This window comes from Lepidochelys olivacea (assembly GCF_965140295.1).
Source record: "Lepidochelys olivacea isolate rLepOli2 genome assembly, chromosome: 8".
Taxonomy (NCBI): domain Eukaryota; kingdom Metazoa; phylum Chordata; order Testudines; family Cheloniidae; genus Lepidochelys; species Lepidochelys olivacea.
This window is the reverse complement of record NC_140418.1, coordinates 32,430,133-32,454,453: the sequence shown is the minus strand read 5'-3', so window position 1 is coordinate 32,454,453 and position 24,321 is coordinate 32,430,133. Positions and strand designations below refer to the sequence as shown.

Sequence of the window (24,321 nt, the reverse complement as noted above, 5' to 3'; positions counted from 1 at the left end):
CAAGCACTGACTCACAATCATTAGGGGGACAATTGGTTGACTGCTCATCAGTGATGGTTTCCCAATGACCAATGAGGTTTTGGGAGTGATGGTGATAAATAGTAACCACTATTAGACCCAAAAAGGTTAAGTAACTTTCACCCAAGGCTACTTCATTGAGAATCTTTCCGTTGACTTCTGTGGGAACTGGGTCACACCCATAGAGAGATATTGCCAGAGCCAGGATGAAAACACAACTGGTTCTGACTTCTGGTCTGTATTCAGCCTACAGCCCCTCTAACTTCTGCAGTTACAGCTGCTGTTTTCTAATATGGGTCCCAGTGCTCTGACAAACTATACATTGATGGTATTTCCTAGGTTTTACAACTGAATTGTAGACAGAATTATTTGTCCTATCTACCCAATAAACCACAGTTAGATTTGTATGAAATCAACAAAAAAGATACAAGTCACTTGTCTGATCTATGTCCTAGTAAGATTTTGTTTACATTCCAGGATCACAGCACTGGTTCGAATTTGGGTAATGCAAACTTTCAGAATGAAGCCTGAAAATATGTAGGTTTTTCTTAGTTCAGGAATTGAACGAACACTCAAACTTGGTATAGGTTTGCAAACCTGCACTGAGTTTTGAGATAATGTATAGGCTGCAGGGATTTTTTGGGTGCCCTGTTAAAGAAAACTAATGTAGAAAATAAGACGAAAGTTTCTAGTATTTTGGGTTGTGAAGGCACCTTTCACTCGTACTTCAGTCTCCTTTAAGTCAATGCACTGCTATTATGCTTCCTCTGCAGAAAGACAGAAAAATCTTGCCCTTTCATTTTAATGGATTGTGAACTTCAAAGCCTACTTCCGGCCATTATAGTCAAACCCTTTTAAAGAAGTTTGTTTAAAAAAGGTCACCCAGCTTGTGGTGAAATAAAATGTTCTGGAATTCAATTATAATGCTTTTTATGTTAACATACAATACAGTTAGCAATTCTTTGTATTTTGAAGTGAAATGTATTGCATTTTTAGCCAGTTAAATTACTGCCTAAGTACTTCAGTGAGATTCAATAACATTTTGAACCATGATTTAGCAATCCAACATTCCCAGACATTTCAAATGTTTCCTGATTCATTTTCCTTCCCACAATTCTGGCAGTTCAACCAATTTTGAAATGGTTCATCTGAAAATATTGGATATCAATATTGCAATTATCTGTGGCATTAACCTGTTTTCACGAGGCAGGGGGTAACATTTTAGATATGGAAAAGCCAAAGTAAACAATTGCTTATGTCTCATATTAACAGTGCAGTTCCACCCTTGGATATGCACACACAAATCTCAGAGGATCAAATTCTGTGCTGACCTATATGTGACATACAATCCCATGGAAGTCAGCAGAAAACTTGACTTCCATGAACACCTCACATATATCTGAAGATGAGAACTGACTAAAATCATGTATAAGATATTGATGTCCACACACTGTACAGATGTCTAGGTAACAGAAAAGCTGCCATTGGCAAGTGTTTATCAAATTCAAAGCATGTAGAAACAATAATTTTATATTATAACAACCTGGGTTCAAGGCTCTGCCAGAGGCATCCTGGGTACCTTGGGCAAGCCCATTCAACCTCTCTTTGCTTCAGCTCCCCATCTGTTCAATGGGTTTAATATTTCCTTACATCATAGGGGTGTAGTGAGGCTAAATACAATACAGATTGTGACATCCTCAGATACAATGGCATTAAGTACCTTTGACAGATAAAATAAGATAGCCTTACTATGATGAAGTTAGCAATATCCATCATGAAGTTGTGAACCATTTATGGCCTGATTGCACATTTGTCAACTCAACAACAGCAAAGCTCTCCACCTTGATTATGGTACAATGGTATACTAGATCTTTCCACCTGGATGAATAGGTAGTCTCCTCCCCATCCAAACAGCACTGCTTATTTTTATTTTACAGTTGTGCCTAGAGGCTACAACCACCAAGATCAGGCAGGTGCTATAAATACATAGTCAGAAAGTGAAAGAATTGTCAGTCTAAATAGACGATATAAAGGGTGGGAGAAAAGAGATACCAATCCCCATTTTACAGATGGAAAACTGAGGCACAGCTAGACCAGTTCAGAAGGTGGCGATGAGTGGGTGATCTAGGGTTATGATGACAACATCCCACCTGGGTACTGTCCTAACAAAGGGCCCTTTTTAGAATTCCTTGCATACTCAACCCCACCACTGTAGTCAGTGAAGGATCACGCCTGGTTTTGATTGAAAAGTTTGATTCTGCAGAAAGCCAGATGGCAGGCCCTGCAAAGCTCAAGGCCACAAGTCTTCTGATTTGCAGGATCTAGAAATGCCACCTCAATTTTCAATTTAAAAAAATGTCCAGCCCTTTTTTGCATGACAACAGCCCGGGAAAATCAGTCACCAAGACTGTAAGGAACAGCAGGAGGACTCTAGGCTGCTGGTGAGGGACTTCATATCCGGCCAAGTCAACCTTAAAAGAGTCAGTTAAGTTTGGAGTTATGAAAATTGTTTTGCAGGCCCTCCCAAAAATGTTTCGGCCAGCCCATCTATGGACAAAGCTTGGCTGGTTCCACACAATGGGAAAAAAATCCATTGTGTTTTCATCCTATACTTGTCTTTGACCCAAAAGGAAAGACATTCATAGAATCATAGAATATCAGGGTTGGAAGAAACCTCAGGAGGTCATCTAGTCCTATCGCCTGTTCAAAGCAGGACCAACCCCAACTACATTTATTTATGAATGCATTCCTATATGCCAATACATCCAAGAAGGTTAATTCTCAAAGACAGCCAGATGCATTCTCAAGCAGCATAAGAGTGCCTAATTAGGGATGGATAATATTTAGAGATCTGGGATCAAATCCATTTTAATTGCAACCACAAAAAAAGCTGGGTGGGATAGCCAGGTCCGTCATTTACTTATCTTTGAGTTCTTTAGTTATCTTTAAAGAACATAAAGTTCTTTGACATAACATTCCTGCATAAAGCACAGAATATGAAGGAAAGAAAATGCATGAAAGGGAGAATTTTAAAAGCTCTCATTTGCTGACACCACATGCTGACAATGTGCATGTATAAACCAAAGAGTAGAGGGCATCTGAACAAGTGGACTGAATTAATCATCTCAAATTACCTTGCCTGTGTAAACCACTGAAGATAATGTCAAAGGGGAGAAAGGAGGAGATTTGTATTGGATGTTGCCAATGGACAGATACGACTCACACACAAGTTCATATCCCTCGTCAACTGAAACTAGTGCAAGAAGATCCCAGTCTCTTAGACCATCTTCCTCCTGTACATAAAGAAATCTAAAACTGGTCCACCTACTATCTGGATGTCAGTAATTTAGGACAGATTTCAATGAAATAAAAAGAAACCAGCCTTTCAATGACCCTGAATTCATATTTAATTGTGTCTGCATGTCATGACATTTGTCCTCTCCTTACTCTAGCTCAAGTGCCACAAAAATCAACCCTCAAACTCAGCATGAGATCTCATCCTTTCACGTGCTGAATGCCCCCAACAGGAGTCTTCAGCACCTTACAGAATTAGGCTTTCAGCAAAGAATAAAAAGCCATCTTGTATCTCACTTCATTTTGGCAGCAGGATCACGGCCTTGTTTTTTCCTTTTTGCCGAGACTGAATGCTGAATGATGATTGCTAAATACAGCAACTGTATGGTAAACTTCCAAGTTAGACCACCATCTTCTAAGTGAGAAGCTCCTAATAAAACATCTACTCATGATGTCTTTTGAAGTGGGCTATTGTATGTTTCTTTCTCCCATTTTTGTGTCTTTCAAAACTCTAGAAGCCACTTGAAGTGACCTAAATATTTGGTTACAGCAACAATTCTTCACCGCTCTCATATTTTCCTGCTCTGCAACAAAGAAAGAGGGGTGTCATTCTAAGCCCCAAATCCATAAGCCCATCTACATTTGAAAACCAGATTTGAAAACCAGCCCATCTCTATTGAAAAGCAATGATTCAAAAGAGAAATTTTCTAGTGGGTGCCTTATGACAGTGAAGGCAAAAGTCTTAAAACATGGCTTCTAAACCTGCACCTGATTTTACACACACATCCACTGGCACACTCAACTCTCTCCCCGACCCCAGCACACACACCTAGCACTTGCTCACATATGGCCTGGTTGAAAAGCATTTAGCACTTTGGTATTTAAAGGCTAATCCAGAAAACTCAGGTCATTTTGACTTTGGTTCCAACTATGAACATAAGAAGAACATAAGAACGGCTATGCTGTGTCAGACCAAAGGTTCATCTAGCCCAGTATCCTGTCTTCCAACAGTGGCCAATGCCAGTTTCCCCAGAGGGAATGAACAGAACAGGTAATCATCAAGTGATCCATCTCCTATCGCTCATTTCCAGCTTCTGGCAAACAGAGGCTAGGGACACCATCCCTGCCCATCCTGGCTAATAGCCATTGATAGACCTATCCTCTGAATTGATCTAGATCTGTTTTTGTACCCTTGGCCTTCACAACATCCTCTGACAAGGAGTTCCACAGGTTGACCGTGCGTTGCATGAAAAAATACTTCCTTTTGTTTGTTTTAAACCTGCTGCCTATTAATTTCATTTGGTGACCCCTAGTTCTTGTGTTATGAGAAGGAATAAATAACACTTCCTTATTTACTTTCTCCACACCGGTCATGATTTTATAGACCTCTATCATATCCCCCCTTAGCTGTCTTTTTTCCAAGCTGCTATTCCAAGTCTTGTTAATCTTTCCTCATATGGCAGACACTCCATGTCCCTAATCATTTTTGTTGCCCTTTTCTGAAGGCCCAGCTCTTTATTGTGACAGTGAATAGGTTGAAGGGCCTCCCGGTGTCCTGACAGAGGATCACCACCTGCATTCAGATCTGTTATGATCTGGCTCAGGCTGAGCTGCTGCCTATAGTGAAGGCCCGCTCAACCAGGGCTCAAGCATCCTCAGCGGCCTTATTTGCATATGTCCCTATTCAGGACATCTGCAGGGCCGCGACATGGTCTTTGATACACACATTCATGACCCATTATGCCATCACCCAGCAAGCGAGAGATGACACTGGCTTAGGAAGAGCTGTGTTGCAACTGACACATCCATGAACTCCTACCCGCCTCCAGTGGTACTTCTTCGGAGTCACCTACAATGGAATGGACATGAGCAATCACTCAAAGAAGAAAAGACAATTACTTTTTTTTTTGTAACTGGTGTTCTTCGATATGTGTTGCTCATGTCCATTCCATGACCCGCCCTCCTTCCCCACTGTCGGAGTTTCCAGCAAGAAAGAACTGAGGATGGGAGGACCGTCAATGCTCCCTACACTACGGCATTCGCGTGCCACTCAAGAGGGCACCAGAGCCAGTCCCCCACGGATACCACCGAGGGAAAGGCACCGGTGCATGTGGCGAGCACACCCACCCACAATGGAATAGACATTAGCAACACATCTCAAAGAGCACCAGTTACAAAAAAAGGTAACTGTCTTATCTGTGTCTTTTGTGATGACAGATAAAACAGTCTGTGACTCAGTTTGAACAGCAGCATTTAAGCAGAAGTATAGGATCAGTGTTGTTATGCTCTGCATTTTATCTTGTTCGTGTTATGGGGCCGATTTGTACTGGCTCTCTTGCGCATTTATCGTTTCTGTGCCTATGGAGAAATATTTGTTTCTTGGCACAGTTTTAACTGATTTGCACAGTAGAATGTATCTACTTTTTTGTTCCCCTGTAAGATCCTAATTTTATATACACAGAGCTACTGAATCTATTCACAATAACATGTGGCCCAGACCATCAATGACATAAATTGTGTTCAGATACAGCATAAGATAGAAGCATAACTTGGTTTTTAGTTTCCCAAGCATTTTCTTTCTAATTCTTATTAAAATAGGCTTTTGCCTTTTGTTTGGAACTTCCCAAACAGGTGACAGATACCTGCAAGTGGATCTGATTTAAATGTTTCTGTAATGCTTGCAGATAGGTTTATAGTTTGATTTCCTCTAGCTGTGTGCCACATGAACTATTGCAGTGTCCATTAGTGGTAGATTTAAACACATAACAGAAGCACTGATGATAATGTGTTCATTCCTTACTAAAATGCTACGTTATTATAGAGAGAGAGCCAAAAGTCTGCAGGGCATTATTCGATTATAATTTTGGACTGTTCCTGTAGAATAACATGGCAATTAGTAGAAGGGATAGGTTAACACAGGTGTACAATATTTTCCCAAAAGTTCTAATGGTAGCTTGCAGTGGAATATAGGGGCATAGGATCTGATCAGTCAAATCTAGTTTCCACCAATAGTTATTCCAGGGAAATAAATTCTTTCCTGACCCCTAAAACGATAAATTTATGCCTTGAAGAAGCTAATTGCCTTTACTGTCGGCAATAAACATATCTTCAAACATATTGATAATTAAATTAACCATTCTTTCTCAACTTCAACCACTTTACAGTATGTGGCTATGCCTCCTACAGTACTGAGTTCTGCAGGTTGGAGATATTATGTGAAGATTTCTTTCTTTTTTTTTTTTGTTCAAAAATGTACCTGCCATTATTTTCATCCAGCAAATATAACTTTAAAACAGGTTAAAATGTAGGAACTGATCAGTTGTCACTCTACCTTTCATAATTGTAAATGCTTCTCTGAAGAGTCTCCTCTAACCTCTTCCTTTTCCATGATAAATTAACAATCCTGGCTTGATAAAAGCCCCATCCTGCCACTAGCCCCCTTTGTGATCGACATGCTGCTGTAAAAGCCTGAAAAGACTAGAAACTGCTGCTGTGGGTGCTTACTATGTCAACGCTTCTATAAGAAGCGGCTCGTGTTGTGACAGCAGTTCTGGCCTGCATGCATGATTACACTTCTTGAATTCCCACATGATTATTTTTTGCTTCTGACACTCCATCTGGAAGCTGAGCGAGGCCTTGAATCAAACCTTGAGGAATGCTTCAGAAAGGCAATGCTGCCATTGATCATCCTGTTTCAGCTTTCTGTAACTGGATTGTGTTCCGATGTGTATGCTAGTTCCAATTCATTTGCACTTAGTTGATCACAATTTTGTTTTATAAGAGCCAAATAATGCTCAAGAGTCCTCATTAGTGCTTCAACATGACATAATCAAGCTGACTCAAAAGATGTAGCTCTTGTGAAACAAAGCAGGTATGCCCCATGCTCAGTTGAAATTCCATGGTAGGCAGAAAACGTTTACCTACTTAAGAATAGTTTCAGCACTTTGGTTCACACTGAAAGGAATTGGTGTTCCAGATGTTCTGCTATATCGGGTGCAGGATATTTACTCTGGTACTGGTGCGAGAGTACATGTGGGTTCATGACTTTTGCCACATTTCTACACAACCTGTGGTGTGCAGCAAGGATACATTCTCACCCCAGCACTATTCTGTCAACCATCAACTGGATATTAGGACTTGCCACTCCACACATTGGAATCAAGATTGGTCGAGAAGCATTCACTGACCAAGACTATGCCAATGACACTGCTTTGCTTGTGGAGAAGTCAGATAATTTCAGCCCCATCCTCCAAGGTCTGAAGTACACCACCTACATTATGGGTTGAATGTCTCATGGCAGTAGACCAAGGTCCAGAACCTTGGAACTGGGCCACCAGAAGCCCTGCTGCAGGTGGGGTCGAGTACTGTGGAGAGCACTGATGAATTAATCTACTTAGGCTACAAGCATAGTTCAAATGGTCACAGCAAACTGGACTTTCTTTGATGAATAGGTCTCAACACCTCCTGCACAAAGTCCATGTCTCACTTATGGATACAAAAACATCTTTGCAATGAGACAATGTTCAGGATTGGTCAGATCTGTGTACCACAATGTATTGCTATATGGGTCAGAAACTTGGACCCACTTACACACAGAGTTGGGGTGGATAGAGGCATTCCATATATGCTGTCAGTGCCAACTGGGGAGACCAGAAAGCAAGTGTGAAAAATCAAGATGGGGTGTTGGGGGGTAATAGGCGTCTATATAAGAAAAAGCTCCGAATATCAGGACTGCCCCTGTAAAATCGGGACATCTGGTCACCCATGTGCCAAATCCTTAGCATGAAGTGGGTTGACTTTGTACGAAATGTTACAATCTCCCAGAGATCTGGCCTTCCTTCAGTCACTCATTATATTCAAAAGTGGCATTGCAGGCTCTACAGCCATATCTCCAGGATGGATACAAACATCCCAGAACACTGTGCTCTTCAACTCTCCATTGACACACGAAGGAGTGCATGCCTTGACCCTTCCTGGCGCCACCCAGATGGCGGCCCCAAAGATTCACAGATTTACAGGATTCAGCCAGATTTAGGAACTTCACTGCACAATGCCTGGTGTGATGCCATCAACAGTGGTCATTATTATTGGTACAATAGTCCTCAGGACATTGTGTGTGTTTGATGTTTGCAAGGCTAAGATTTTATCACAGTTATTTTTAGTAAAATGTTATGGACAGGTAACAGGCAATAAACAAAAATTCACGGAGCCTGTGACCTGTCTGTGACCTGTCTGTGACTTTACTAAAAATAACCTGGAGGCAGGGCTAGGCAGGGTGGAGGAATGGAGTCTCATGGGGGGGGGATTGACAGGCCAAGCTCCCTGCCAGCAGCTGCAGTGGGGGGGGTGCAGCCACAGGGGGCACACAGTCCCTGCTCCAGAGTTGGCCGTAGCTGTGGGACAGGGGTGTGTGGCTTTGGCTGCGGCCTCCGCCAAGCCTGGCACAGCCGGCGGGCCAAGGGGTGCATGGCCCTGGGAAGCCGTGGGCAGGGGGGCACACAGCCCCTGGTGCTGCCACTGTGGAAAGCTGAGGGGCTGGGGATCACAGCCCTGGCTGCAGCCTCTGCCAACCCTGGGACACCACGGGGCTGAAGTGTCCGGCCCCAGCTGCAGACCCCCGCCAAGCCCAAGGACACCACAAGACTAGGGCACGTGGCCCCAGCTGCAGCCCCTGTCAACCCTGTGACACCACGAGGCTGGGGTGCACGGTTCAAGCCAGCCCCAGTTGCAAAGTAGGGACACACAGTCCCGCCTCCGCCTCCTGAGGCCCTAGATGTCACAGAGGTCCGGTAAAATCACGGAATCCATGACTGCCATGACCACCATGACTAAACTGTAGCCTTAATGAGTTGATCATTTGGATAGTTTCTTGGCAGTATTAATGCACATCTAGTAAGGAGTTACAATACTATTTGCAGGGCTGAATGCTGCACTATTTAAGACATTGGGAACATTACCCTTGACTTGAATGACAATGGATTATTTTTTTAGCTGAACGTTGCTTCTTTTTTTATTTGCACTCTTCTTACATATCTAACAAGGTGTCTAAATCCATAGAAGAATGAGAAAAGTGACCACTAGCGGCTTTGCTTTTTAAGGTGCTGAAACCAAATGCACTTTTTCCAGAAACCCACTAACTACTGAACATAAACAATACCACAGGGCAGGTATGCAAATCCAGCATCTTGCACTGATTTTGAAATGCTAAACTAAAGAGCTGAGTCCACATAAAGAGAATCAGTTGCAATTCTTTTTGCTGTTTGAATAAGAAATCAACATTACCCATTACTTTCAAGGACAGTCAAGTGATGTCAAAAGATGACTAGCAAGTGCTTAGAGTGGATGAAAAGAAAAAAAAAAACACCTAGCAGTGTTCAAAAGTAAGTGTACACCGGCACTATGTACATACCAAGGAGCACTAAGAAGTCAACACTTATCTCCACTGAAATGGAAGACACTCATTGCTATCATCTCAGTTATCTAAAAATGGGTAACAACAGCTCTGGATTGTATTGTCTTGTCTCTTTCAATACAGCTTTGGAATTTACGTTAAAATTGGTAAACCCTCAGATTTTGCTACCTTTGCTTTTGTTTCCAGGGACTAAAATTTATTGTAGGGATTATATTCTATTGGAACACCAGCTTTTCATATGGCTCTTCATTTCAGTCTTCAAAGATGTGATTTTCCGGATGACACTAAAGCATTGCTTTGACTTTATACCAGATCTATTAGCCATCACCACTACAACTGTACTGACATTCCCACTGAAAGGAAGACCAGAACATTTGGAATAGGGGCTGATGGTTCTGTAGTTTTGTTTTTTGGTTATTTAACATTAAAGAAAATACTTTTTGCAGTCAAGAACTGGTTTCCTTAACTACCCAGAACCCTTCACAAATCAGTAGATCAACTATAAAAGGCCCAGCCATTTTAGATTCATACAATCAATCCCCAAAGAAGTAAGACTTTAAAAGAGTTTCTGAAGGGCCTTGTTTCCCCTAGGGGAGCAGTCCACTACCCTGGGTCCTACCTTTCTCTTTATGCAGGCTGCTGACTGCAAATTCAACACAACTGGAATCAGACCAATTGTGTACAGTTTAATCTTGCCCCTTGTTTATACCCATTATGAAAGCTGGCTAACTCTAGGGGTGTAAATAGACTACTCTGAACATGAGAAAGACAAGGTGGGTGAGGTAATATCTTTTATTGGATCAACTTCTGTTGGTGAAAGAGACAAGCTTTCGAGCTACACAGAGCTCTTCTTCAAGTCTGGGAAATGTACTCAGAGGGTATGTACACACTGCAGTTAAAAACCCATGGCTGGCCTGTGCCAGCTGACTTGGGATGGGACTGCAGGGCTGTTTAATTGCTGCCAGGCTGTTTCAGTACATTGTAGACTTCGGGGCTGGGCTGCAGCCTGAGCTCTGGAACCCTCCCACCTCGCAGGTTCCTGGAGCCCAGGCTCCTGCCCAAGCCTGGAAGCCTACACTGCAATTAGACAGCCCTTTACCCATGCCCTGTGAGCCCAAGTCAGCCAGCACAGGCCAGCCTTGGGCATCTAATTGCAGGGTAGACATATCCAGACTGTCACAGCTAAATAAAAGGTGGAACAGGTTGTTCAGCATAAATAGTGAACACATTTCAAGGGACCATTGAAGATGAAGTTAAAAGTTCTCCAGTCGGGGGGGGGGGGGGTAGGGACGCAGGAAGGATAAGGGGCGGGGGGGGGGAGGGGGAAGCAGAGAAAAAGGCGTAAGTGATTGTTGTCATAAATCTGGTGTCTCTATTCAGTCCATGATTTTTAGTACCTTGCAAATTATGAATATAAGCGCCCAGATTTGTGTTTTGACAGTGTTGTGCAGGTTTTCTTTCAGGATGAGGACCAGGGTCAGGTATAGAGTGATCGTTTTGTGAAAAGTGTTCACCCACAGGTGATATGGCATTTTGGCTTTTATCATTCTTCTGTGTGAGTTCATTCAGGAGCGTAGGGAGTGTCATGTTTCACCCACATAGTTGTTATGGGGGCATTTAAGTCACCGAATGAGGTACATTACATGTTGTAATAGCATGTAAAGGACACCTGGCTCTTGAAAGGTGTGTTATGGGGGTGCTGAATATCATAGGAGTGGAGATATGTCTGCAGGGTTTGTATCTGTTGTTCTGGCAGTGTCTGGTGTTGCTTTGAGTTGGTGTCTCCTGGGCTGTGGAGATTTTACTTCTGATAATGAGCTTGGAAAGGTTGGGGGTAGTAAACTGGCTCAGGTTAGAGCAGCCTCCAGGATGCTCTAATCTGGATTTAGGGCCAAGCAGAGTGTCAGTGAGCCACTCCTTGATAGACCTTTACTCCCATTTACTTCACCCAGTTTAAATTGGATGTAGCAGACAATCTGGCCCATTATATGCACTTGTAAAGTGTCCATCGTTGTAACAACTAGGTGCCATCATGTAAATTAAGCAGGACCACCACAATCATCCAAGGAAAGGAAATAAGTAGAAGCAAGATATAGAAAAGTGACCATATATCCACTGGGAATTTGAATCTCCAGATGGCACTGTAACACCATCACAAAAAACAGACGGCTAAAAGCTATAGGAAATAGGGGAACAGCTAAGTCAGTGCGGCCGCCATGTATAATTACTCATCCCATCTCAATAATGATTTATTGAAAAACTCTAAAGCTGCCCTTTTGTTTTGTCTGAAACACAACATATTAATACTTTAAGCATACTGAGTGCTTAGCAGAAGGAAAGGATAGCATTAATATTGCTTTGTCCTAACAATCTGGAGCAAAACAGGATTGTGGTGGCGATGTGAATTAATACCAATACCTTCAACGATGCCGAATTTAGAAAATGGGCAAAGTCACTGACTAACTGAACTTGCTAATAATTATTCTTGCTGAATAGTAATTTCTCCATATTGCAAAACAATAGCACATTTACTCTCTGAACAGAAGCGTTAGGGGCCAAGAATCAGATGCATTGAGAGCGCTGCCATGCTGAAATTTGCAGTACCTGTCCATTTTACAGTGCACATGGCTGAATCACTCACACTGATGAGCAATGAAATTCAGCAAAGTTGAACACACACAGATTTCGCCACCAATATAACAAGGTATTTCAGAGACCTTAGAAACATACAACAATTCCTGATCTCCTGTGGCTAATACGGGGAAAAGTGTTTTGTAATGTGCTTAGAACAAAGTAAAACAAACATTTAATGGGGAAAAATTACACAGAGAAATTGAAGGCTAGGTTCTGTCCTTGGCTTACTCAGCTGAGCAAGGAAATATGGGTTTACCTTACACCTTATCACTCAGCTCTTGGGTCTGTTGAAAAGTACACCTGTCCACCCAATCTTTAATATTCTCCCTAGAAGTAAATGGGCAGGAACTGGTGTTGTTTTGGCCACACCCACCCTACACATGCTGGGAGATGTGAATGGCATCCTTTCAAGTAACAGTGTAGTAACTTGCTTCCCCACCCTACGGAGCAACTGTGGCTCAGACTGGTTTGTCAGGCACACGCGCCTCTTAGGGCAAGTGCTGAGGTGAGGCAGCTTTCACAGGACCCCGTGCTCAGATCACAATCTAGCCCAGGGTAATTGGTTTGATTTCAGCAGAATTCACATGTTAGAATGCAGCCAGTGTGCTATGGACAGACAGATTCCACCCACAAGCAGCATTCTGCAGTTGTAGGGTGTGGTTAAGTTCTTCCTCAAAATGGGGGCTGCCTCTGCAAACTGATTCCACAAACCCTTGCTCCTGAGAGTAATACTTAGCAGTGGAGTAGTGCTTGACTTCTATGGGATTACCTTTGGTAAAAAGAATATAACACAGTGGTACTCAGATTGAGGCTTGTGAGGTGCAAGTGGCTCTTAAATGTGTTTCCTGCAGCTCTTTTCCACACATGATATTAAAATACTGTGTGATTTAAATGATTAACCAGCCTAAGTTATTAACCAATCAGGATGCTTTTACTATGTTATTAACCAATTATAGCTCACAAAATAATACTTGGTCAGTCATTTTGCTGTGAGAATAATATATATATATATATATACACACCCACATGCACATACACAAACACACTAAATATTTCCTGTCATACTGTCTAAATATGAATATATAATACTACAGTAAATGAAACAATGAATTCACACTGCTGTGCCTCTTTTGGGTAATGTTGATCAGTAATTTGGCTCCTGAACCACTGTAATCTGAGTGTCACTGGTCTACGAGATCGGGCTGAGTCCCACAGAGCTTTCATGGGCCAGCAGCCAGGGCTTGCAAACTGGAATTTCCATGGGACAGGCAGGTCAGGAGATACTACTGACACTGAGCCAGATTTGCCACTTAAATCAATTAGAATGGGCAGAGTGTAAATTACCATAGCATATGGCCCATTGTGTATATGCTGCATGTAAAATTTATGAAGAGCTATAATTTTTTCTTTGAAAACTCAACTAAATGAAAGAACTAATAATTCAGCCCAAATCTGTCCCAGCAAATCAACATATTAAGAAGGTATTCTATGTATTTAAAAAAGTACCAATGCATGGATAGATAAGCAGGAAATACACATGCAAAATACATATACTCCCTGTAGCATATATATGGCAAAATACTCTATGAAAGGAGAAATGTTAATGAAAATATATGATCAGTGCAGAGTGAAATTTAATTTATATTATAAAGAACATATCTGTTTGGCAGAGATATTTGATGTACTTTATCATAAGTGAATCTGCTTGCATCCTGAATCAACTGAGCAGAGAAAGTGTGATATTTTTTGGGCATGTATGTGAGTAGAGGAGAGCAGAGACAACAGGAATGGGGCACAGAGAGAGACAAAGCAATCATCTTTTATATTAAGGTGAAGGTCCCATTTACAGTTAATAAATGAATAATAGATGTGTTAATACATAAATTAATAATTATTAGAGAGTCCAAAAGTTTGCTTACCAGCCGTGGCTTATAACCATCTACAATACCTTCTACTAATATGCTTATAACAATCTATAAAACAACCTAGTCATGTATGTAACATGCTAACCACATCTACCATTGATTAACCTTGCATATGTAGAATCTTAGTGTGAAGTATGATTGCTGTATTTAAGGGTTCTGGGGATCTGCTCCAGTTCTAGGGTGACCAGACAGCAAGTGTGAAAAATCAGGATGAGGGTGGGAGGTAATAGCAGCCTATATAAAAAAAAGACCCAAAAATCTGGACTGTCCCTATAAAATTGGGACATCTGGTCACCCTATCCAGTTCCAGCCACTGATGTAACTTTACCCATCAACACTATGGATTTACCATGCTAAAGCTGCAATTTGGGGTAAATATCGACAGTGCAAATAACACTAAGCCACATGAAGGGGGTATACCAGTGCAGATACGCAGATGACTGGAATCAGGGGAGATCTATGTGTAGACAAAGTTTTCTCACAGAGCTGTGGTGGCATTATGTCATAAAAAGCTCAGAGTATTCATTTGAATTTAAAAATTCATTTTCTCCTAGGCCTGCACATCTTGTTTTTACTGTCTGTGAGTACTCCGGTAACAAAGTGTTACTCCAATGAATACTTGTGGAAAAGGATTATCAAGCTTGCATGTGTGATCTCCTAGCACTGGACAGGATATTTGTAATGAGATAGGGCAGTATTTGACACAGCACAGGGTGGGAGGGGTGCCTGGCACCGCCCGTCACAGTTATGACCTATCCAAGAGAAATGTTGATATATATTCAAATAGTTAATAATGTGTTAGTATATGGGTAGGGCGTACCAAATTCATGACCATGAAAAATGCGTCACAGACAGTGAAATCTGGTCTCCCTCCATGCAATCTGGTCTATGCTATACAGATTTCTCGGGGAAGAACAGCATTTCTCAAATTGGGGGTCCTGACCCAAAAGGGAGTTGCGGGGGGGTTGCAAGGTTATTTTAGGGGGTTCATGGTACTGCCACCCTTACTTCTGCGCTGCCTTCAGAGCTGGGCGGCCGGAGACTGGCGGTTGCTGACTGAGGGCCCAGCTCTGCAGGCAGCAGCACAGAAGTAAGGGTGGCAATGCCATACCATGCCATCCTTACTTCTACTACTACTGCTGCTGGCAGCGGCTCTGCCTTTGGAGCTGGGATCCTGGCCAGCATCCACCACTTTCCAGTTGCACAGGAAAGGCTGGGCCGCCACCATCAGCAGTGCAGAAGTAAGGGTAGCAGTACCACACTCCCCCCCTCCCCCTCATAACCTTGTGATTCCCCCCCACAACTCGTTTTTGTGTCAGGATCCCTATAATCACAACACTGTGAAATTACATATTTAAATAGCTGAAATCATGATATTTACAATTAAAAAAACCTATGACCGTGAAATTGACCAAATGGACCGTGAATTTGGTAGGGTCCTATATATGGCATTCCAGCATATTTAGCAACTAACCAAGAGAGCTCAGTTTTTAATACCAAGAACCAATTACTCACAGAAAACTCTGTGATCTATCCAAAGAGTTAAAAAAAATCAGAAAATAATATTGTGAGTTAATTTCAACCTACAAATGCATTTGAGGAAATTGCTATGTGATTGCAAATATTTGGGAATAAGGGCAAACCACCTAAATTTGCTGAGTAAATCACATGATAGATATTCATTCAGTTCTAGTTTTAAGCAGATCATGATGCCAAGAAAAAATATTTATAAGGCTTTTCTCATGTATATTTCACTGTGGTTGGAGGGTTAGAACTCAGATCCTTCTGCTTCAAAAAGCCCAGGCCTCCAAAATGAAATCTCTGTGTCATTGTTACCAGGATAAAAGCTATGGAACACAGGTGAGTAGTTTGGATACCATGCAGCAGAGGGATGGTGATGACATATACATTAGCCAATTCATTGCAATGCTTTGGTTCTTACATTTTTAAATCCTCTGTAAAGCACTTGAAGTTCCCTCTTTGTGAAATTGGTTTGTGTTTCAAGCTGTTCCAGTCCTTCCGGCCGATAGCACACCGTGGTCATTTCCAGTTCATCTTCAATTTTATCTAAAAGAAAAGACATGGAAATATTTACTTTGATTGCTACCTTTGCTATATTAAAGAGACAGACAGGTCAAATAACTGGAATATTGATGTATCTCGAGAACAAAAAGAAGAGAGAAAAGCTAACACGGAGTTTCTCTATACAACTGGTTTCAATCCTTTAAAAGCAAAATTAAAACTAAAGAGTAGAGAAATACCCCAAATTCCTTATTAGGGGGTAAATATTTAGTATTCTGCTCCCAGGGCAGAAATTGAGGACATGAAGAGGAGGACAAGTAGCTAATCACAGTTCCACTAAAGAAATGGTAGAAGTTACCTGTTTAAATACTTGCACAGTGCAAAGGAGTAATCCTAGGGTGCTAGTCACGAAAGCTTATGCTCAAATAAATTGGTTAGTCCCTAAGGTGCCACAAGTACTCCTTTTCTTTTTGCGAATACAGACTAACACGGCTGTTACTCTGAAACCAGTCTTAAAGAAGAGCATGCAAGCATCAGTGGTAAGTGACAGAGCAGACATGCTTAAACGTATTATACTAAGACATGACATTACACTGAGTGGAAACAGAAAGAAACTCTCTCTCTTTTGTACATTATCAAAAGAGCTTGAAGTGTTAAGGACATTATGGATCACATTCATCCCAGGTGTAATTCAGGTTAAGTCCAATGGAGTTGCATCCAGGAGGAATTTGGCCCTCTGCTTACATGGCCTTTTGGGTGAAATAGGTAAGCCGTGAAGTGCCCATGTGGATTTGGTGTAAAAGTTTTTTTCTTATGAAAGTACATGGATTTGGACACATGCATACATGCTTCCACCCAAATCCTCCCATGTGACTTGTAGGTTATAGAAATCTCATTTAGCTAGCAGTGCCCAAAAAAGCATAGATCTGAACAGATGGTTACTGTATGCCAGTCTGAGATTATCAATAATACTCCTGAAGCCAGATGTGACTATTCATCACAGCTGTCCCAAAAGCACCAATCCTCCCTAAGCCATGAACCCTCACCACCTCTATGGTATAAAGGTCAGTGAGCACTTCCAGGATGAACTCACCTTCAGAAAAATTTCATTTTTTCTAGACCTTCAATGACTGTAGTACACGCTTATGGCAAAACTACTCCGTTCATATCCTGTAAAAATCATTTGGGTTCCTATGGTGAATTACGGTTGATTCCTGCCCAAATGCACAGAGAAATGATAAACTAATTGTCAATATAAGTTTGAGAAGGAAAATTCTCCTGGTCTACATTGGAGCTTTGAGCAGAGATCAGCCCTTTAAACCTTGCTGGTCATTGATCCTATGTGCTAGATTTCTTGTGAATTTAAACTGGCCTCAGAGCATGGGGGGAATCTTTCCATCCTCTATGTCTGTGTTCTTCAGAAGTCAGAATCTGTGGGTGCTGAATTTTAAAATATTCAAATCCAGGTCCAAATTTTGTCATCTCCAATCTAAGCTATCAACAGCAGATCATTACAGGAAATATAAAGTAGGGGTGATCCAATGCTTTTAACTACGCTTTTCATGGCTTTCCCACTATAATAGTATGTACACATAGTTTTAATGGCTGGGTTAATGACATCTACGGAAAAGATCAAGTAAGCTTTGACTATTTGTTTTTAACCTAATTTCCTCTTGGACCATGAGTCTTAGGGTACATCTATACTGGAATTATCGGGCGTGATGGCAATTTGCATAGACATACCCAAGCTAGCTTTAATCTAGTGAGCTCATGTCATAGAATAGAGAAGCTGCAGTGGCACACACTTCAGTGCCAGCTAGCCCCATGAGTAATTACCCAAGCTTCTGCAGAGGCTTGTGTAGCCCCGGTTCAACGCATGCTGCCACAGCTTCACTGCTCTGGGACCCAACCAGCAAGATTAAAGCTAGCTCTGGTATGTCTACCTGAGCTGCAATCACACCCTGTGATTCTAGTAGAGACATACACATACTCCTAGTCAATAAAAACAGGGCAATAAGGAATAGGCTTACGGTACAGAAAAGAAAATTTAGCCTAAACTTTGGTATATGTATAACTCTTCAAATAGCTCGGTAGTGGAATGAACTGATGTGGGGAGTTTTTAAATGCTATCAGACTTGACACTCACCCACTCATCAGCAATAGTAAAATCAGTCCTGCCAAGATGACAGGGCATGGACTTGAATGAACTTTGAAAAGCCATGTCAAAGAGACTGTGCATTTTGATATAGGAAGCACTACAAGACTCTCCCTCTCACTAATTATTTCTACAGGACACTAGATGCCACAACCTAGAATATTCTTATTCCTGACTGGAAAAGAGAAATTTGAATATCTCTGCTGTGTTTTCCTCTTTCCCCCTTATCACAGCTAACTCAGTATTCAATCTGCATGGATCTAGTAGTAATTTGAAGACTGACAATCACATTACCAGTCCGTGTCATTACGAAATATGTATAATCAATAGCCGTATACGTCCCCTCCCTCCCACAGCACCCCCACAATGTGTGTTCAGCAGAAGAAATTTCAGGCTGGTCACCAGTATGCTTCCAAATATGATAATCATTTTATGGGATTGTGTAGATTAATTAAGATGAATGCCACTGCACATAATTGCAACATTTGTCTAATGGGGATGTTTAGCACTCAGCTTCAGATAATTTTAATTGAAACACTACAGCAGAGGGAGACATCTTGTCAAAGGGATCCTCAGAGACTGACAGGGAGTAAAGGCATAGGGAATTTTTTATAAGGTTAGTTAGATCGAGAAGAGCATATCTGAGAGGCAGTAGCAGAAAGGAAACTGTGAGCAGAGCGCAATGGTCTGCAGAAGTGGATGAAACGGTGAAGGGGAAAGAAGGGTTGGGACCATCAGCAGAGGGAGCCAGAGTCCTGGAAAGGAGAAGAACGAACAGACACCACTAAAGACCACGGAGAGGAGAGAGTCTGGAAGAGATACTGTTAGAAGGAAGAGTAGGGGGATGGAGAAGAAAGGAAAAAAGAAGGGGCTGTGAGATGAGAAGAAAGACAGAGGTCATTGAAAAAAAGGATGGGTGGGGAAGAAGATGTCCTAAGATGAAAGGTTTCAGAGTAGCTGCCATGTTAGTCTGTATCCGCAAAAAGAAAAGGAGGACTTGTGGCACCTTAGAGACTAACAAATTTATTTGAGCATAAGCTTTCGTGAGCTACAGCTCACTTCATCGGATGCATTCAGTGGAAAATACAGTGGGGAGATTACCCATTATTTCATGTTCTCTATGTATGTAAAGCTCCTTTTCTTTTTAAGATGAAAGGGTGGAATATGGGGGAGGAAGGAGGGGAAAAAAAGAGTGCGGTGGAGAAAAAGGTCTTAAAGTGGGAAGGAGACAATAAATGGGAAACAGAAAGAAAGAGAATATCAGTCATCAATGGATCCAACCTAGGGAGACCCACCTCTAGTCTGAATATGATTTTTCATGAGTGCCTTGAAATAAATTAATTAAAAACTTTACATTTTCAATCTGCCCAAACATGTCTGGGTTCTCTTCTGCTATGTACAATCAGCCAGTTTGTACCTGTCACAGTCAGTTGTATATCCCACTCCCTTCTCATGTTTTAATAAACTGTGCAGCACAAAGGCAATATTTAGGATTAAGCATTACTCACTCCCCCTCCCCCTCCCCCTTACTGAGTTCACATTCTCTGAACTTATCTCCTTTAGTACTGCTCAGCTTCCACACCCTTTTCTGTGACCTCTCATGGGTCAATATTCTGGTAGTATTGCCTATTGGTTTGATCTAATCTAAGGTATTTATAGAGTGTCAATCACTGTGGAAGCTAGGTGAAAAATGCAGGTGGAATATAAGCACAAACAATTAATTTGACTCGACTTTTGCCCAACAAGGATTTGGCTATTTAAACTTGACTTTTTAAAAAATAATTTTTCCTGCATCTCCCAGATCTTGCATATCTTACTTGGTGACAGACAGTGCTGCAATCCAATGAGGTATTTGAACTCAGGCCCTTTGATTTAAATGAGAGGCTGTAGGTATTTTCCACAGGGGGCTCTCACTTGTGGAATATGCTTGTCCCACCTTGGTTCTCCAGAGTCTGCTTTAAGGTTACTGACAATTCAGAAGGACAGAAGCTGGAATGCTTATGGATCAAAATACTAACTGATAAATCACAAGATGGGGTACCAGTAGGGATTGCTATAGACCACTAGATCAGATAAAGTAACAGGATGAACAGCTCTATAAACAGTATGTGCTCTTTTAAACATTATTTGAAAATATACAAATTAATTGTTGTGCATCCTAGCATATTAGAGAACTGTATACATAAAATTACTGTACCCTAAATTATTTTTCAAAACTAATGGAGACCTAGGAATGTACCAGAAAATTATAAAAACTAAATCTAGTGCCAATCTTCCTCAAAAATAAAACTAAAAAATCCTACACTTAATATCATTTGCAAATTTCATTTTGATTCCCAATAAAATAATAAAAGAAATACTGAAAGAGAAAAGTTACAACAATGTTTAGAAATCAGAGGAATGATAACTTTTCTGGCAACAGAAGTTAGACTCACTGGATCCAACTCCCTGCTGTTTCACACCTTGTGTTGTCATTTACATCTTTGCAAAAGAAGTTAAAAAATGCTATGAAGTCAGGATGGTAGCCTTTTACAACTCCTTGGCACAGCTGTAAGTGACTTCAGCAAGATTTAAGGCAGGCTCATTGGAAAGCAATTGTCAGATTGATTCATTATTTTTGGAAGACTGATACCATTTATAAAATTATGAATTCACAGTATCACTGGTTTCTCCATTGTTAGGCGATCAGTTTCCTAAATTAGTATTTGGTATTCATATTCTGAAAACAAACAATAATTAAAGGGAAAGATCTGGGAGACTTTACCTATGCAAAACTTCATTTGCAGCCCCATGTTTGTTTTAAATGAATAAGGTCTAAAGGCCTGGGGATTAAAAAACTTATTTCTTTTGCTTATGAAGCCATATTTTGCATGAACTGAAGAATGAATACCAGCATCCCAGCTATTAAAAATATTCCCATATCAAAGAATACTTGGTAAACACAATATTTCAGTAGTGACATGCTACATTTTGATAAATCCCAGCCTCATTCAATGGGAATATCAGTGTCGTTCATCTATTTCAGCCTGTCCTGAATGCACAGATTCTTTCCAATTCACAACCTTTGGTCCCAGAGGACAGATATTTTCTTATTAAAAGTCAGGCAGATTTTTGCTGTATATAACGACTTTCTTCACTCCCTATGCTAAGAAATCATAGAACTGGACGGGACCTCGAGAGGTCATCTAGTCCATTCCCCTGCACTTATGTTGCTCAACTTCTCTAAACTTTTTTCTTTTTAAAAAATTCCAGGACTAAGGTTAGGGAAAATAAGAATCCATTCTTTTTAAAAACACATTCCTTTCTACATTCAGGAATCAGTATCTATCACTCAAGTCTATGATGAAGACTGTATGAGCTATCCCTTTCACATTCTACTTACTCATCCTGCACTAGATGACCTCTTGAGATCCATTTCAGCCCTCTATTTCTATAATTTCCATGATCCTTTCCTTCAAGAGGCATTTAGAAACTTTACCAAAACAAACGTGACCATACTGAAATAGAATCAACTATTTTCAAACCCATACATTCTGAAAATGGCAGACAGTAATTCTCATAGTAAAATCAATCCAGAGTATGTGGTATATCCTAATAATAATAATCCACTTCTCCTTTGGTGAGGATTTGAACATTTGGGCTCATCCTACTACTACACACCAACAAGATGTCATTCTGACAGGACAACAAGCATCATTTCACAGAATCACACTGTATACAGCAGAGACAGAAAAGGCCTACTGTGTTATTTTGTCTTCCCTTTGTCACTTCAAAGCTGTTTCATGATCACTTTGTCCAGTCTGGTTTTTAAAGGACCAAAATGACATAGCCTCCAAATGCTCCCCGTATGAGTAACTATTCCCCACTATTCCAATGGATCTCACAATTAGTATTTTTTTTTTATATACATCTGATATTTACATTTGAACTTTGCTCAGTTGGATCCCATTTTTTATAGTTATTTCCACCGGTGGCTTTATAAACTCCTCCTCTCCCTTTTTAAAGATGAACTCTGTAAGGGTGTTGTGCACCTATATGCAGGCAGCCAATGAGAGCTGTGTTAGTGATGGTAATATTTATATTTATTTATTTATGCATTGTGACAAAGTTCCTGCTCTACCTTGGCGGGTCTTGCGCTTACTGGAGGATTTGCTCGCCTTGGAGCTTCACGGCAGCCCTCAGCTTGGCCGTTTTTCTGAACCCACAGTCCAGGTCGACTCCTCCTGTGTCTGACCAGGAGTTGGGAGGATTTGGGGGGAACCCGGACCCGCCCTTTACTCCGGGTTCCAGCCCAGGGCCCTGTGGAATGCAGCTGTCTAGAGTGCCTCCTGGAACAGCTGTGCAACAGCTGCAACTCCCTGGGCTATTTCCCTATGGCCTCCTCCCAACACCTTCTTCTCACCATAGGACCTTCCTCCTGGTGTCTGTTAATGCTTGTACACCTCAGTCCTCCAACAGTCCATGTTCTCACTCTCAGCTCCTAGTGCCTCTTGCTCCCAGCTCCTCACATGCATGCCACAAACTGAAGTGAGCTCCTTTTTAAAACCCAGGTGCCCTGATTAGCGTGCCTTAATTGATTCTAGCAGCTTCTCGATTGGCTGCAGGTGTTCTAATCAGCCTGTCTTAATAGTCTCCAGAAGGTTCCTGATTGTTCTGGAACCTTCCCTGTTGGAAACGGAACGTCTTTTGCTTGCTCCTCAGCTATCTGCTTTCTATTCTTTCCTAAAGCCCCGTGGCCCGGATTTTTCTTACTTTTTGCACCTGCCTTAGTCCCCCCCCGACCGGGCCAGACGCTTTTTTGTTTTTTCTTTTCATTTTTTGTGTTTTTTTTTCGTCTACGTCCTTCGCCGGCCATCCCCCCCCACGCCTGCTTTCGGGCGCAGCTATTTGCCTCAGCTGAGCCCCCGGAGGAGGAGGGGGAAGATTGCCGATTTTGCTGTCCGGGGGGGGGAGTGGAAACCCCCAGACCCAGCCGTTTCGCCAGCAGCTCGGACCTTATAGCATTCTTAACATACCGGAGGTCTTGGAACACAGCCAAAACAGCCGGAGACGGAGATTTCATCGGACAGAAGAAATAATATAAATCATCGTGATGGAGGCCGTAAGACTGAGTAACTTTCTGAATTATACTCTCGTGGGGGGGAGTTTGACTGTGATTACTTGCGTTTGTGGCGGCACAGGGGGTGTGGCGTGGAGACCCCCACCCCCGATCCATCGGTGCCCCTACCCCCCCATCGTTATTACAACTGTCACGGCCCCCCCGCAGTCTGTCCTTGCTGGCAATCTGCCATCTCCCTTCGGATCCAGCTGTTTGCTTTGAACTTTGCCTTCCGGACCGGACCTAACAACCGACCAACCGAGACTCCTTGGACAAACGTGTGTGGGTCTGCACCCCCCCCCCGATTGCTTATCCCACAATTTGCCCCTTTTACTGGACCCCGATTTTGTTCCCCCCGCTCCTCCCAGCCCCCCTCCCTCGGCATTTTTTCCCTTCCCGTCCGCAGCCAGTGGAAGAAGGGGCTATTCTGCCCTCTCCCCTCCCCCGTCCTCCTTCCGGTGTCTCCCTGTCTCTCCCTGCTCACAATGGCGGGGAACGAGAGGGGCGAGACTGCTTCAATAAAATTAGTTGTCCCTTCCCCACCACCACCCCAGCCCACCCCCCAAGGTCCCCCCCCTACTACTATTGTTAAGGTACTTACCACCCCCCCTGCTGGGGCACCGGTAGCAGGAGGCACCAGGGTGATTGCTGCTGCTGCTGCACCCACCCCACCCCCAGATTCTAGGAAACCCCCCCCGGTTCGCCAGAAGGGCCAGGGCGGGTGGAAAGGAAAGGGCCCCGCTAAAACCACTGAGCCCTCCAT

The 24,321-nt window shown here is 42.1% G+C and overlaps 1 protein-coding gene across 6 annotated transcripts in view; it reads right to left on the bottom strand.

The window, feature by feature from the left end:
• The window catches only part of KCNIP1 (potassium voltage-gated channel interacting protein 1), a 552,728-nt gene that overhangs the window by 31,821 nt on the left and 496,586 nt on the right, over positions 1–24,321 (bottom strand). For all 6 annotated transcript variants that reach the window (XM_084636953.1, XM_084636954.1, XM_084636951.1 and 3 more), the window contains one exon: positions 16,226–16,350. In XM_084636953.1, the coding sequence (XP_084493079.1) occupies positions 16,226–16,350 (125 nt within the window). The remainder of the gene's footprint in view (positions 1–16,225; positions 16,351–24,321) is intronic.